Here is a 17,259-nt window from a genome sequence, read left to right on the forward strand (position 1 = left end):
CCCGAATTAATTCATGCACTTTTTTAAAATATAATTTTATAAATATTTATGATTTGTTTTAAAACCTTTTATATATTATTTTGAAAAAAAATTACCTATGAAGTAACATCACATAATTGAGACGTAAGAATAATTAAGATGAACATAGTCAGACTTTTAAGTTTATCGGTGATTTTTATTTAGCCACTTGAACGTATGATATTACTTCTATAATTTGTAAAAACACTCAACTGGCAGTAGCTTGCATTAATAATGTGACGGATTTATTAATTTAGAGGAATATAATTAGTAATGGGTGGATAATGGATTGATTTATAAATTATACTAATAAGTTAAATTATAACAAATAGTTGAGCGCCACGTATTTTAAAAAATATTTAAATAGTTTAAATATAGAACCGTTAAATAAGTGATCAATTTTGAACCAAAAGGTGGATGACAAGGGTATTTTGGACCCAATAGGTGAGTGGAAAGGGTATTTTGGAGCCAATAGGTGGATGGAGGGTAATTTTGTACCATTTCCAATACTTTGAGGGTATTTTAGGCCATTTTTTGAAAAAAGCTTAAGTCACTATCCTATTAAATTAATACAACTTAATAAAAAATAAATTTATTTTTATAAATTTTATTTTAGGATCAAACATAACTAAAAAAAAAAATTAAAAAAATGTGCTCCATTGCCATTCCTACCGGTTTGGAACACTTTATCATTTGGTAGGATAAATCATTGGGTTGTGGTGTCAATGGGTCATCTTTGGCAAATTTAAAGGACTAAAATTAGTGAAGGGTATATTTAATGGACTATCTTAGATATATACTAAACATTAGGGACCGTTTATGTCATCTTCCCCATTTACGTGTCTTCGTTGCAATTTCCAGTGGCTCTCTCTCCCCCACAGCCTCTTTGTTTTTTGCATCTGAATTCTGCCGCGAAGGATCAATACCCGCCGCTAAATTCCTCATATTCCGGCGAATTTCGTGTGCTTGTAATCGCCATGAATGCAGAATAGTAAGTTCTGTTGTCACATTTCTTATTATTTTGCAATATTTCCACATTGCATTATCGCAATGAATACAGAATAGTAAGACTTGAAGTATCCCTTCCGATTAGTGTCTGTCATTCAGTTTCCTTATCTAACTCTTTTTTTCATTGTTGTATTATTGTGGATTTATCGAAATTATTGCATTTGTTGATTTCACTTGTAAACCCTAAGTCATTATTCTGCAATCGAATGTCGTTTGAAAAAATTGATTACTTTTTATACGTTAAAGCTTGATAAAAATACCCTGAGATCGACTTTCTGTTTTATGTGCTACGTTTTCCCTACTAATTATAGCAGGGAGGAGGGTGAAAATGCTCAACCATGGCTATTTTATTTGCATTGTCTTATTAGCCTAAAAAATATTTCCTTTTTATCATTTTTTACCTTTTTCTATTTCAATCAGTCCCAAAGCCAAAATATAGCCATATAAATTTATCATAGAACTAAAAGGTGGAAAGGAGGGAGTATCAGTTTCCTCATGAACTTCATTCCAGAATACATCTGGAAAATCTTCTATTTTCAAGTTGCCATCTGTTTCTATATTTAAATATATCAAATTCGCTGTGAATTAGCTATCAAATTTAGTTAGATAGAGTTTCTATATGGTGTGTTGCTTAAGACTAGCTTGAAGCATGCTTGAAGCTTGAAAGTACGTGTTGTCCAGGTTCGGTGCTTTGTGTAACTTAAGGCACTAAAGCTTGAATCTTAGTGCTCATGAAGTCTATCTTAAAGAGGACAACACTAATCAATAAATATAGTTCCCAAAGCGATATATTAATTGCTTAATTGCTAAAGGAATTTAGAACAGATGAATTAGATTTTTTTTTTCATTTTTTATGAGTTATGAATGAAATTAGAAATTTAGTAGATAAAAAAACTAGTCACCAATTAAATCAGAAACTCAAAATTGTATTTTTTTAATATTTGAACGTGATAAAGAAAGGATTTTACTTCATGAATTTCACTCAGTTGCAGTTGCAGTTTTCTGTAAGTTAATCTGTATGATTGTTGTGTGTGTTGCTGATTAACATTTACAACAAATTTTTTCTTGCATTACATATGCTTTTTCACATGAACCTTTCTTCAATAAAAATACTCACTTCAGTTGTGTTTTGCTTTTAAGTCCCTGTAGGCATTTGGTGCCTTTCTATTCTTTTTGTGTTTGCCAACGTTGCTTTCATGGTTACCTCTCGATCAGTTGAAACTCTTGGTGTGTTATTTTAGTACTGAGGTCCAACTAGTAAAATCTAAGTCAATTTTTTGAGAGATTCCCTAAAACTGGTTTAAGTGGGAATCAGGTCGATAAATGTTGGTCTTCCTTTTGTAGAGTTATTTTAGATAAGTATGAATATCAATTATGTGTCTCCTGCTGTAGCATTAAATCATATTAAGTGCAATCTAGAGAACAATATCCCAACGTAATCTACATTGAAAAATTTGTAGGCTATGTCTGATCTATTTATTTTTTTCAAAAAAAGAGGCTATGTCGGATTATAACTGATAGCATATGGCAGGACAATTATCCTATCATGTCTGTCTCTTTAACCTTTCAAGTAGGGTACAATCCTTAGAAAATCTCCTCCCCAGATTCTATCATAAGAATCACTATAACCATACTATAACACCACATCTTGTAAGCATGTAAGAGTGTGTGGTGATTCTATAATGTAAAGGCTACTTTGTCTTGGTTTGTTGATAAATTTGTGCAATAACATTTACTAAAGCAAAGTAAATTTGAACATCTGGTGAATGAGACGTAATGTAGATCTTTGGTAGTTTCATATAATTATAGTCAAATCAAGTAGGAGGATCAAATTAAATACCAAAGTGGCCAGCAGATGTTGCTAAGTTATGCATATATAGAAAGATAAGAGACTTTTCTACAGTTTTGTTAATATAATAATTGAATTTTCTTAATTGGTATATTTGCTGTTCTTCATCTTAATGTTAGTGCTTGTTTCTATTAGTGATTTAGCTGTGTCATCTAGGATAGTGCTTAAATATGCAACTTTCAACATCTGCAAGCTATTGAGTTTGTGTTATGATTACATTTGTTGTGATTTCTGTGCAGTGACTACCTGTTCAAACTTTTGCTTATTGGTGATTCTGGTGTTGGAAAGTCATGTCTCCTTTTGAGGTTTGCTGTAAGTTTTCCTGACTTGGATTTGTCTGTACTGACTCTTTTCTCTGGTGCTGCTTTTACCTTTCCTTTGAGTATCAGACTTACTGAAATCTTGATTGATTAGACAAAAATTTTTGTGGAGCATCATGGCCATGTGTACTAGCCACTGGATTCTCCATGTCTTCATTTTTCTTTTCCATTCTTCCCTTGGAGTGAATCAGTTATCTGAGCACTTACTGACCGCTTCCCTAATATTTCGTTTTTATTCTAAATTTGTGTAAAATTTTCATTCGTATGTCTTTGATCGAGTAGTGATCTTTTTGGGTGGTGCAGCAATGTGCTTTTATTTAGCATTCAATTTCAAATCATCCTCAAAGAACCTAATCCACCTTCGGATCCCCTGTTCCGCAAAACCATAGCTGTCCATAGGTACTTCACCAAATTTCCAGACAGCCAAAACAACGGCCTATATGAATAAGACATTGATATTTCAGTAAAGCTTAATTGCAAATTTATTGTGAGTTCCATTTACCTTCTGTGGTATGTATCGGAAAATGGAAAGGGAAGAAACTGATATGATTGAAGATTTGAAGGAAACAGAAAAGCGGTGTCAATTCAGTTCAAGAACACAATGCTATAATGTGCAGTAATCGACAGTACCTCCTTGAAATTACAATATCCAATTCAAGTTTGTGCTTCTGCCCTATAATTAGTCACATTTTCATTGTTTGAGATCAGCTGGTCGAATCTTTGGTCATTGGACTTTGGTAACTCCACTTCTTGTATTAGAAGCTGCACAGAAAGCACTATAAGTTGCAACTTAACCTTTCAAAATGATGACATAATATATCTATAAACTTAAGTCAAAATGACCTCTTTGACTCTTGAAGAAGTGAACAACCCAATCATGGGACAGAGTAAGTACCATATGACATAGTTTTGTTCTTTGCACCATAGTAATGAAGCACACTAAATAACCTGTCTAGGTTTAAGGATTTGGTTTTATGAAAGGTTCACTTGAGGTGCGCTTAATCCTGAAGCTTAAAGAAGCTTAGGGAGGTGCTTTGCCTCACTTAGGATGTGCTTTAGCCTTTAGTATAGGCAAGGCACTAAGGTGTGCGCTTCATTGCCATAAGTTCTATCTTGAATAGAGCGGTACTAAACAATAATATGATCAACAAAAAGATAATACTAGTAATTGTTTAGGAAATCATTTTGAATGATATTGTTATTTCTTTCCTGTAATGCATATAAATTACATATTATTTTGTCCGTTGCGCCTTTTTAAACTTAAGCCCAAACTTTAATTGCTTAGAGTAATTTTTAACGCTTTTCGCCTTTGACAACTCTATCTTGTTGCTTATTTGGTATAATCTCCATGTCAATTGTTTTTCAGAAAAGGGTCAAAAATGCCATTTACGTACTAGAAATGACTCAAAAATACCCTCCGTCCGGGTATATTTTCTTATTTTTTTCTTCATTGTTCCTTTTTTTAAAAACTCCAGATAGGCCTAGAGCACTTTTTTAACTCTTTTCGCCTTTGAAAACACTGATTTGTTGCTTTTTTGCTGTAATCTCCATGTCGATTCTTTTTTATTGAAGGGTAAAAAATGCCCATAACGTTTTAGAAATGACTCAAAATTTCCCTCCCTCCACCAATTGGATAAAAAATGTTCTCCTTCCACGTCTTTTTATCTACCTATTGGATCAAATGTGCTTTTTTCCCCTGTTCTATCAAATTGGCTCTTTTTAATGTGGTTCTATTTTAGCTCATCTCATACCAATGATTACAAAATAAAAATTAAAATATTTATTTTTGAGCTATAAAGTTCATCATCCTCTCACTGTGGTTCTTTTTGTACCTTTTAGAAGGGTGAGGGAGGGGTTGTTGCTTTTTATGCCTTTGCGGACCTACCTTCGTAGAGCGATAAAAATGCTGCATGACAGTTCCTTTTCTGGGACACCATCTTTCTGCCAGTATTTTTCCTGTGATAGATTCATCTACTATGTTCACTGCATGGACAGCAGTCACCCCTGACATGGATAGAGGGTGGTCTAATTCATTTTATTCTTTTGCTTCCCAAGCGAACAGCTCTGGAATGGCCATCTGGCACGAGGTTGTCATTAGAATAATTGTTCTGAAATATCCTTCTATTTTTTATTTTTTGGGGGTGTGGCATATATGGATTCTCGTTAACTAAAGATGGGTCATTCTTCTAGTAACGTCAGGACATTGTTTTTTGTTTGCTAGCCCCTTGTCATGGTCTGTTGATACAAGTAATGTCCGAGGGTAGTCCCAACTTTTCCAACCACCAGAATCTACTTGAGTACCCTGATTGAGTTGTTTTCTTGCTTTAGAGTGAAGTTGTAACTACCACTATCACGTAGAAAATAACTTCGCCCACGATATTTGCTCCTCCTTCCTATAATTCAGAGGCATAGCCACTATACTGGCTGTCATTAGAAAAAATGTTCTGAAATGTTCTATTTTCTTTATCCTTTTTTGGCGTGGATGTGGATTCTTGTTGACTAAAGAAAGATGGGCATTCTTCTAGTGATGTCAGGACATTGTTTCTTATTTGCTAGCTCCTTGTCTTAGTATGTTGTTATAAGTGAAGACTGAGGATAGTCCTGAACTTTCGAACTATACTGGAGTCTACTTGAGTACTCTAGTGGAATTGTTTTCTAGCTTTATAATGAAGTTGAAACTATCAGTATCTTATAGAAAACTACTTTGCACATAATATTTGCTCCTCCTTCCTATAGAGGCATAATCAGTCTATGAAGTTCCACGTTCACCCTATTAACATTTGATTGATTAATGATGTACTCATAGATTCTTACCCTGCTGAAAACTGTATCAGAATATAGTTCAATGTTGTTAACATTTTTCTTCTGTAATTGTTGGCTGACTATTTTGTCTCTTTTTGCCATCAGGATGACACATATCAGGAGAGCTACATAAGCACAATTGGAGTTGATTTTGTAAGATACTTTAATGGTTTATGTGCTACTCAGTTTTACATATGGTTGGAATTCTGTGATCTTTTTCAGCCAGAACATTTTTACTTTTATGTGATCACTGATTCTACCAAATATCCAAATATTTTTGTGTAGAAAATCAGGACAGTGGAGCAAGATGGAAAGACCATTAAGCTTCAGATTGTAAGACTTCACCTGCTCTTCTGCTTCAGGCCTTTCTTTTTACAGACATTGCACTGAACTTTTAATGAAATCAAGGTTGTTTTCTATTTTGACACTGTCTAGTGGGATACTGCTGGACAAGAGCGTTTTAGGACTATCACCAGCAGCTACTATCGTGGAGCCCATGGCATAATAGTGAGTAGTGACCTTACTTTTTTTAACACAGTATAAGTAATAATTAGTTGCCTGTAGAGTTAAATTACCGCTTTCAGTACCTGTTACATTCTACTTTCTTTTTATGGCCTCTATGGTAGGTTGTTTATGACGTGACGGATCAGGAGAGCTTCAATAATGTGAAACAATGGCTGAGTGAAATTGACCGTTATGCTACCCCAAATGTTAACAAAATTCTTGTTGGGAACAAGTCTGACCTTGTTGCCAGTAGAGTTGTGTCGTATGAAACAGCTAAGGTGAATCATCTCCTTGCAGATCTTTAATGATCCTTCGTCTTTAAATGGAAAACAAACTCATACTAATTTATTTTTAGGCCTTTGCTGATGAAATTGGTATTCCATTCTTGGAGACCAGTGCGAAAGATGCTAGTAACGTAGAAGAGTCTTTCATGGCTATGACTGCTGCTATCAAGAAAAGGTAAATGCATTCCTTGTATTTAAATAATGCTAATCAATGGTGTCTTTTATACCTTTTCCAAGTTGTGCTGTGATCTTTGATAAAATCCAACTACTACTGTTTTCTGTGAGGCGATTACTTTTTCACTTTTATCACTTCCTTCTCTGACATTATTTTTGGTCCCGAAAATTGAGAGATATTTCATGTAGTAAATGTGGTTATCTTCGCAGTTAGGATCTTTTTTGACGTTTTAAATGGATTTAAACATGATATGCAACCACTATAAGCATTTACATAAACCAAAAGGTCCAAATGAAAGATATAGCTACTAGTTTGGTTTTGGCCACATCCCTTGTACGATTGCATGGTTTTTAATCAACTTCACTGATGCTATAAAATGTTCTCCAAATAATCTTTTCATTTTACATTTATGAGATGAGCTGGCTTATCTATTGCTTCTCTCAATTCCCATTATTTCCTTCTCTTTGGCTTCCTGATTGCAGTATGGCAAACCAACCGGTCCCAAATGCTGCCCAGCCTCCAAATGTAAATATTCGTGGACAGCCCGTTGCTCAGAATAGTGGCTGCTGCTCGTCTTGAGAGAACGTCCGCATTTGCCACCTCTCATCCATGACATGTCTACTGTAATCTCACTAATCAACAACAATGTTTACCCTTGTAGCCTTGTCCTGCAAAATCCTTACTGCTAGATATATCTTTATTTCTTGAGAAGAAATATATGTTTTTATTGAAGTGGACCAATTGTGAACATAATGATCTTAGCATTATTTGTTGCACTTTGACACTTAGGCCTGCTTTTGCTTAAAAATAAATTTCTTATAGTTCAACAGAAAGCTATACTGGTGAACATGAACGTCTTGCCGTTAACACCCTTTTTTTTTTGTTATATGGGATGTCCCCAATCAGCATTCAATCACGGTAAGAATTGTGCCAAGCTCAGAGTCCTGCTTGATTAGCATGATCCCTTGTTTTTTTAAAAAACAAATTGTTTTTTTGGCAACATTTGCTCCTCTCAGCTTTGCATAAATTAAAACGGCAGAAAGATACAACATATCTAGTGAAATTCTACTAAAGTGAGATTTGTGGAGGTATAGTGTACCTCCAACAACATAGTGACTCTTTCCCAAAGACCTTCAAAAGAAATAACCATTGAAGCCATTAAATGCTTCCGTCAGTAAAGGCTACTTTAGCTGTGACTCAAACTTGTAGGAGGCGTAAGAAAGAGCATGATTGCTCCAGCTATGATGAATAAGTTCAGCTTTGGCATTTTCACCTGCTGCACCCATTGCTACATGTAATGGATACAGGTGATCAGGCCATGGGTGTGCAATTTTGGCACAAGGTGCTTTTGTCATATAGTTGTTGACATCTTCATACCTTCCATTAACAAGGGATTCCTTAAGCCAATTGTCAAAATCCATAGCCCAAGAAGCGACGCCAGCAGTGTCGCGCAAAGCCCTCAAGTTGTGAGTTGCAGATCCAGAACCAACTATGAGGACACCCTCTTCCTTGAGAGGGGCCAATGCTTTCCCAATGTTAAAATGATGAGTTCCATCCTTCTTTGTCTGGACAGAAAGCTGGCAGACTGGGATGTCAGCCCCTGGATACATGAGCATAAGAGGCACCCATGCACCATGATCCAGGCCCCGGTTATTGTCTTCGTGCACTCGATTGAAGCCAGATGACTTGAGCAGTTCCTTCACCATTTTGGCTAATTTTGGAGCTCCTGGTGCTTGATATTTCAGCTGGTACATCTGTTCTGGGAAGCCGTAGAAGTCGTAAATAGTATCATTGAGGCCAGTGATGCAATTCACAGTAGGCTCTGAAGTCTCCCAATGACCAGAGATCACCAAAATTGAATTGGGTTTCTGGGTGAAGACTTTCTGGTTGAAGCATTTCAAGAAATGTCTGGCAGGTAACGAATCATCTATGGATAGCATTGGGGAACCATGTGATATGAAGAAGGTCTCATTCACAGGGACAGCCATTTGGCTACCCATTTCTATCAAAATCCAAACGCAAATATCTTTACAAGATTGATTCTGCTATTTATTCACACTGCACTCACCTACCACCATCAAAAGCTCTCACCTACCATCGTCCATAACCCTCTGATCTCTTTTCATTTCAAGTCAATTACTTAAATAAAGTCACCACATGTGCCATGGTGATAAATTATAAATTTTTTTAAAAACACCCTTAATTCAAGCCGAAATATTAATTCTAAAAATCATTTACTTGACTAAGATCTTGCAGCATGAGTGAGACACATTCTTAAATTCTCTTCAAGTTTAAAAATGTTTTAAACACTTCTCTCAACTTTTTATTAAGAATCCCATGTTCCTATAAGAGTTAGAGACCATTTACTATATTATGTGGTAAATCGAAAGTATAGCTAAATTTAATTACTCGAGTATAAAGGTTGAAGACGAAACTAATAGTTCAGGGATGTTCTCAGTACTACCTCCTAAAGGTAAGGTGTCTATCCCTAATCCAGAAGTTCAGAAGACGAGTACCCTGCCATCTTAGTCAATGAGAATTGTCATTAAATGATGCACAGAATATATTACTAGAATAAAACAGCAAAATAAGTTAATGTGCTTCATATAACCCAGTAGGATAAGAAGAGTAAAACATCAGATAAAATAAAACTACAGAGGGTATCACATAAACGGAAAAAATTTACATAGAAACTTCCACTCCATTATTATAGTCAGATTTGCCTCTTGGACGTGGTAGAAAAGCACTAAAAAGCACATCACTTGCCACCCAATGTAGGGAAGTGACCTGGGTCTTCAATGGGAGGAGCAGCTTCCACATTGCTCATCGTGTTGGCTTCACTGTAACCTCTAGAACCGCGGCCACGCCCTCGACCTCGACCACCAGGTGCATAATACCTCTCACCCTCAGCAGGCTTCAAAAACTCATTAATGCTGACCGCCTAAAGCCAGAGAAAAAAAAAAAAGAGAGGATATTACGTGTAAGATGATTACAATTTTCACTCTCATTTATGTTGATCGATTAACACTTCATCTCAATCAACTTCCGCCTGCGCATGCACATGTATAAGAGTGTGATGGATTTCTTTTTGTAAAAATTGTTGCATGGCACTATAACAGCTATATGTTGGCACGTCAAAGGATTACCAGAAAATCTGAAAGAAACAGAGGAAACAAAGGCCCGACTGTAGAAGAATACAACATAAATGTACCCTCTACAACAACATGGTAATATAATCCATTTTCATTGATACGCATCCAGAAAAGAGTGTAAAGAACTGTTGTGGTGTATAGCAAGAATAACAAGATGGATGCATTGTACATAAAATTTGGTAAAGCACTACTGAGAGCAACATAAGAAAAGCATGTGTTATATAAATGAGTATCAGGGATGCAAATGCCTAAGAATTACCTTCTTTGCCTTTTCTTCCTTCTCAGAAGACTCTTTTCTCTTATCCTTGGAGCCCTACAAATCAAGGCATAGAAGTATATTAAGAAGTGTTTTAAAGATATCTGGCATCAAGCATAAGCAGAGGACAGAATGTATCAAGATTTCACCAATTTGACGAAGATTTCATCACTGGGTTTCTTTGAAATCTGTTGCATGGATTCAAATACTTTTGTGTCGACCTTCCTTTCCTCAGTCTTAAGCGCCTGCAAAGCCTTCCGTTTTTCTTCTAGCAACTTCTCATACTCTTCAAGGGTCATCTCCTACTCATTCAAGGAACATGATTTTCATTAAACATAAAGCAATGTAAAATTTACCTGCATTCTCTAACGATAAATCATCTGCTGTGAAGCACTAACTCTCTGCAGTGAACTGGTAAGAACTATTAACCATCACCTGCAACTCCACCATGTCCTTTTTTTTTTAACATTAACATTTCCTAGTTTGAGACCCTGCAACTCCACCATGTCTTAAATAGTAGTTCTACCATGACCAGCACTACACTAGGAAAGTTTCTACTACTGATAAACACTTCTGCTTCTACCTTTATGTCAGTGTTGTCAAAAGTGAAATATGTAAAAAGGCACTCAAGTCTATTAAAGATTTAAGCACTAACTGCAATTTCTAAATAACTGCAGTTGTGCAAGTGTCTTAATCAAATGTATTAGTTAAAGTTTCTTTTTAGTAAGTTGTTATCCTATTCCTAACAACAACATTTTTCCATAATGTTTCTTTAACAATTAGTCTATTGTGTGCAAGCTACATTTATTGTGTAGTGCACGCCTCTTTGACAGAGCCCATGGTCTGACGCTCATGCCTTGAATACTTGGTGCTTGCAAAGAAGCTGCTGCCAAGAAAAGCAAGCTCTGCCTGTGTCACACACTTAAGTCGTAACTCCATAGCTCAAGAGCGCTTTCAACAAAATTATTCACAATATTTAAAACATGTCCTTTAATGGCTTTAAACATGACCTGACCTAAGCAAACAAGTTCCGATTATGAAATATTCTTCTGTTAACCAAATCCCCAAACACGGAACTAAAATTCAGCCCCTTCTCAAGCAACCCAAAGAACAATGTCCAGAAGTTCCAATGTGCATCAGATATTTACTTCCAATTGATGAGGAATTACCAGGTTATAAAAGCAAAAAGTAAATTATAGACCTGCTAGTTCCATGGGCCTTCAAAAAGGGAGGTGTTAAATTATGATTGACGATGCTCTCTAGAGCATCTGTTTCTAGAGCAGAGCAGGACATGTCTCATACACAGGTGGCAACACAAGGATCGACAAAGTCCAATCAATATTCTGTTTTGTATGATTTAAGAGGTCACCTTATCTTCAGGCTCCTTGTCCGCAGCTCCAGCAGCTGGATTTTCCTTCTTATCATCTCCTGCTTCTTCTTCGGTGGAGGGTTTCTCCACATTCAGATTTTTCTCACCTTCATCAGCAACTTCACCAGTCATCCTGTGATAGACAATACAACAAAATTCAACACCAAATTCAATAGATTTTCAATCTAGTTAGTTTAGGCCATGTAATAAAGTAAAACTCACTGAGTAACTTCATCTGCTTCAGTTCCCCAGTTTCCTCGGCCAGCACCTTCACGCTTTATCTCACTTCTGCTCATACAGTGAAAGATAAGTACAACAGCTTTACAAATATGGTAATAGAAAGGCCAGGTAACACAGACAAGAAAGATGTATCTACCCGCGTCCAGTACCACTACGGCGTTCAAATGTCCTACGAGGCCGGTCCCCCTCAGGCATTTCTCCATTACCAAAACCACCTTGTCTACCACCACGGAAAGCACGGGGTCCACCATAACCACCACGTCTTTCAGAGGGTCTTCCACCTTCCACGTGTTCAGGCGCAGCTATACCACCTGAAAATTCTCTGTTGCGAGCAAAGTTCTCATTGTTGGATCCTTCCCTATTGAACACACCTCCACCACGACCACGGCTGTAGCCACGTCCACCACCTCTACCTCCACCACGTCCAAATTCTGTTTTTGCCTCCCTGACTACACAGTTGAAACAGAGACGCCATAAGTGCAAATTTTGAATACTTGCAAAAGAAAAGGAGGAAAAGAACCCGAAGTGCAATGACTATAAACAGAAGCCTATATGCAGATTGAGCAACAGAAAACAAAAAATAATTCATCCAGATCATTATTCAAGTGGGACCACTTAATTCGAGACAATTTACTAGCACTCTTGAACGCGACAAGCAACAAGCATGAGAAAATAAAAATAGAATAACACAGAATTGGTTATAATCAGACATCTTGTACGCAATATAAAAAGTATATACATTAACATGTGAAATGTCAAAACCATAAGGCTTGAATAACAGCAGGAATGGGATTCTTTCTCATTCTTTTGAAGAGACACCAGAAATGGGATAAAAGAAAAATTCATCCTTTAACAAATAATAGTCAAATCCAAAAAAATTGCTTCACTCTCAAAACTTGGAAACCTGTAAGTCATTTTAGTTTCATTTGTATATCAATAAACTACGTTGCAATCTCAAACTAGTTCCTGTTTGTTGGGTCAATACCTTAATCCCAAATTAATTGGAGTGGCTTATACGAGTCCTCTATATATTTCACTCTATAACTCAATTACATGTTGATACTGCTAAGCAATTTAAGACAAATTAGGGATACTATAGAACTAGAAGTTCTATAAATTCATACTTATCCTTATGCTGACCTAATATAGGTGTAATCACAACAACTAAGCATGAATCTTAAATAGTTGGTATCATCTATATGTGTATTTTGCTTCAATTTTAATTAAGCTAATTTTTTAAGGTGCATGTACTTTACTTCACTTTTGTTATTCCCTTAGGCCTTAGCTAAGCCACATCAACTCTAAGATAATGTATTCATCTAGACAATTCCTCATGATTATTATGCCCCACCTAGGGACTGCTAAATTTGAAGGTCTACACAGATCATGATTACTTTCTTTTTGATAAATCAAAGCATTGATAATACACCAAGTTGGTCTCACAATAATTAGGTTTTGAAGTGGAACATCAGAAATTCAGACAAGCTATCTGTGCTATACGGAATATCTGCTTACCTCACTTAAATTGATCCATATATAAACACCTTTCTCTACGTTTAGCTGATATAGATAAGAAAAAACAAAACATGAGATGATAATGTCTTACTGATTGTGTTATCATCCAAGGTATGTTAAAACCATGGTGGAAGCACATACATTGACTCCCACCACACAACTTTACAAAAATAATTTTTATGTAGTTTAAATTCAACAAGTGACTATCCATGTGACTGTTGTCGAATAACAGTTGAATAATGTTATTTGCATCATACATCATTCCAATATAGAGCGCATAGATCATTTAGATTATCACCACTCACCTCCAAGGGAAAAAAAAGAAGTATAAGACAATGTGTAATATAGATGACTCAAGCAACATTACTTTTTTTTTGAGGATAGTAACACTAATCTATATATTCACAGGTAAACTACATCCAAAATATGTAGTCCCCTTCAAAAGGTATTACAGTCTAGTCATATTGCCGTCTATCACCTCTATTTCTTACAAATAATCTAAAACATCCCAGAGATCTTCTGCTTGGACTAAAATGTTCTCTTTACACCAAAAATTAAGTAACGCTAGACAATTCATCTTGAAGCTCTGAAGTCCATTTTGCTCGTCTTCAAAACACCTCTGATTTCTCTCCAAGCAACATTACTTCCATCTTTTTACTACCATAAAAAACCTAGCTTTTCACCATATAAGATTAGTAAAAAATCAATCCCGAGCAACTAGCACTATTGTTTGATGGGTCATTTCCAAATTCCCTTTAAAACTAACTGCAATTTTTAACCTTATCTATAAAAAGTCACATGCCAATACACAAATAGTTTTTACTCAAAATAGTATCTCTGTGTTAAAAGTTCATTAAATGCCTACAAATAATAAATTTAGAACTCAATTATTAACAATTGAAGTTGTCATTCTAAAATACAGAATCCATAAAGTTGATATCCTGACTCTGCCTCTAATAACAAGTACTCCATAGTTAGCTAACACGTCGCAATTGAAAGACGGTTTGCTTATCAGTTTACAGATAACAACAGCTATGTATCAAGACCAACTATATTGGAATCATCTATATGAATTCGCTGTACTCTTTCTACTTTAGTCCGGTGAATTCGCTGAACTCTTTCTACTTTAGTCCGGTTTCATTTCGGTTAATTCCAACAAATAATCTCTCTCTTATATAACACTTAACAGTTCTTCAAAACTAGAGAAACTCCAAATATAACACTTTTTCCTACACGGTCAAATCCTTTCTCAGTCCCATCTGTTTCTCGCTGCTCATCTGCACACCCTTAAATTTACAAATATTCAACCAATATACAGATACCTAGTAATATGATTGAGTCGTATCCATAAACAAGACATAAAAAGCTGACTGAAACTCACCAGCTTGAGTCGGGGGAGGAGGCTTAGTGGGGAGCTTCCCCGGCTGTTTCTTAGCCGCCGGCGCCGCCGGAGCTGAGGCTTTCTTCGCCGGATCAACTTTTTGCTGGTGAATAGCAATCAGCTTTGATGGATCATCGTTATCATCATCACCAAGCAAATCAAAGGGGTTCAAATCCGCCATTTTCAAGAGCTACAAAAACCCTTTTTACCTTCGTATGTGTCAAACCCACCGCGTCAACCGCTAGTTCATTCGAATATCCATCAAATCAGTTGTAAAATCAGTACACAAACTAAAAAAAACTAGGGATTTTTTAGGTGAAACCCTAGCCGCAATGCAGAGAGAGGACAGTACACGAGGGAGAGTGTGTGAGACAGAAAAAGATGAGTCAGAGAACCTAATCTGGAAAATCCTACATGTTCTATGGAGCTCCTGTACCTTTGTTTTTTTTTTTTTTTTATTATTATTATTATTATTATTATTTTATTTTTATTTTATTACTTAGTACATTTCTTTATTAATTTAAGTTTTTTTTAATTACTACAGTACTGTACTATAGTAATTGAAAAATATGTTTATTCAAAATGCGCCCTAAAGTATGTTGTGATACACTAGTATAGTACTCTAACTTCAAAAAAAGAGATACATATGTGATCCCTAAGATATGATGTGGTTTATTAATAGTCGATTATTTTCATATAATATATATTTCTAATAACACTAATAAATTAATATAATTTGGTGTAATATGGTGTAGTGGATGAGATTATTCGTCTCTTAATTAGAAATTTTGAATGGTTAAATGCCTCCTAATCTATCTCGGATCTTCAACTACACACTTAAACTTCACGGGAATCATATTTATCCTTCATCTATTATAAAAAAAATTAGTATTAATAAATATTTTTTGTGTCTTATCTGAAAAGTCATGACCTTTTTGAGAACTCACAATTCTTTGGAAAAGTCACAACTTATTGAAAAAGTCACAACTTATTGAAAAAGTCACAATTCTTTGAAAAAGTCACAAATTTCTGGAAAAGTCACAACTCATCGAAAAGTCACAACTTATCGAAAAAATCACAACTCATCGAAAAAGTCACAACATAAGTTAGGGATATTATAGTAATTTAATATTCAAGATAGAAGTTTATGCTTTTAAAGTATGATTAATCACGGAAATCCCACCTTTTGTTTAGTTTACTTATTATCATTATCCCATATACATTTTACTAATTTCCAAAATCCCTCATTTTCGCGCATCACATTAATGTATCTCGCGTATCATATGAGTGTATCTCGCGCATCATATTAGTGTATCATGTATAAAATGTTTCTCGCGCATCAAATTATGTATCTCGAGCATCAGATTAGTGTATCTCGCGCATCAAATTAGTGCATCATGTATAAAAATGTACATCAGATTGATGTATCATATATAAAATGTAATGTACCTTACTTAATGATTAATATATCTCGCGCATTAGATTAATGTATCAGCGTTATATTATTGTATCCCTTTTGAGGGACTTTTGTAATTATAAGCATTTAAGGGATAGATTGTAATTTTGTCTTAAAAGTATGTGATTTCTGTAATTTGCCCTTAAAAGAAATATATATATATATATATACACTCTATTTTTTTTGTATTCTTTTCTTTCTTCGTCATAGAAATCTCTTTCTTCTTTATGACCAGATCTGTCAATCTCCTGTCATTTTTAACTGGATGTACCATAAAATTTTTTTATTCCTCTTGATTCTAATTTGTGAATGGAATTAAAAATTTTTGAAAATCAACTCTTTATTGATGTTATTGGAGTTGTTAATCATCCTTGTGAGTAGTCAACCCACAAAGTTAATTCGATTGGTAAATTTTATTCTTTATTTTTTATTTTTTTCGGAGCTCCAAATTTGTAATTTTAATTCATACCAACAAAAAAAATTGAATTTTTGATGAAACCCACATTCAACTTTCCTCCATTATTATTATTCATTAACTTCAATTTGAGATTTGACATATGCATTTACATAAATTATCTTAATACCAATCAAGTAGTGAACGAAATGACAAATGGAAATCAAAATCATTGCTCACCTTCTCCTTTTTAAGACTGTAGTGATTGGTAGACCTTTGATGTTTATAGTAATATAGAAAATAGTGAAAATATGTTTAGGTGTGGAGAGATGGTGAAATATTTGAAGAAAAATTTTTTTAAATCTAATTTCCACGTGTCAAATGCGTGAGTTTCACCCATCAACATAAATGTCACTGTGGCCTTTTAGGGGTTCAATAATTTCGATTTTAAACAATTCAGGGGGTGATAGGATTCCCGTGAAGTTTAAGTGTGTAGTTGAAAGTCCGATATAGATTAGGGGGCGCTTGACCATTCA

The 17,259-nt window shown here is 35.1% G+C and overlaps 3 protein-coding genes across 3 annotated transcripts; 1 reads left to right on the forward strand and 2 right to left on the reverse strand.

Annotated features, from left to right (window-relative positions):
* Positions 1–851: 851 nt before the first annotated feature.
* LOC107008070 (ras-related protein RABD2a) lies at positions 852–7,768 on the forward strand. Its single transcript, XM_015206976.2, has 8 exons — positions 852–1,009; positions 3,115–3,187; positions 6,103–6,150; positions 6,283–6,330; positions 6,433–6,504; positions 6,624–6,779; positions 6,857–6,960; positions 7,443–7,768. Exons 1-8 carry the CDS (start codon positions 996–998, stop codon positions 7,537–7,539), a joined length of 612 nt encoding a protein of 203 aa, XP_015062462.1. The 5' UTR covers positions 852–995; the 3' UTR covers positions 7,540–7,768.
* A 117-nt stretch (positions 7,769–7,885) lies between these two features.
* LOC107008069 (4,5-DOPA dioxygenase extradiol-like) lies at positions 7,886–9,069 on the reverse strand. The gene has a single exon (XM_015206975.2). It carries the CDS (start codon positions 8,958–8,960, stop codon positions 8,142–8,144), a length of 819 nt encoding a protein of 272 aa, XP_015062461.1. The 5' UTR covers positions 8,961–9,069; the 3' UTR covers positions 7,886–8,141.
* A 432-nt stretch (positions 9,070–9,501) lies between these two features.
* LOC107005990 (RGG repeats nuclear RNA binding protein A-like) lies at positions 9,502–15,296 on the reverse strand. The gene is made up of 7 exons (XM_015204629.2): positions 14,874–15,296; positions 12,114–12,426; positions 11,960–12,025; positions 11,738–11,870; positions 10,518–10,670; positions 10,372–10,425; positions 9,502–9,901 (listed from the first exon to the last, which is right to left on the reverse strand). The coding sequence occupies exons 1-7, from the start codon at positions 15,052–15,054 to the stop codon at positions 9,719–9,721; spliced, it is 1,083 nt and encodes a 360-aa protein (XP_015060115.1). The 5' UTR covers positions 15,055–15,296; the 3' UTR covers positions 9,502–9,718.
* Between the last annotated feature and the right edge of the window lie 1,963 nt (positions 15,297–17,259).

Source organism: Solanum pennellii, chromosome 1, assembly GCF_001406875.1.
Source record: "Solanum pennellii chromosome 1, SPENNV200".
NCBI lineage: Eukaryota > Viridiplantae > Streptophyta > Magnoliopsida > Solanales > Solanaceae > Solanum > Solanum pennellii.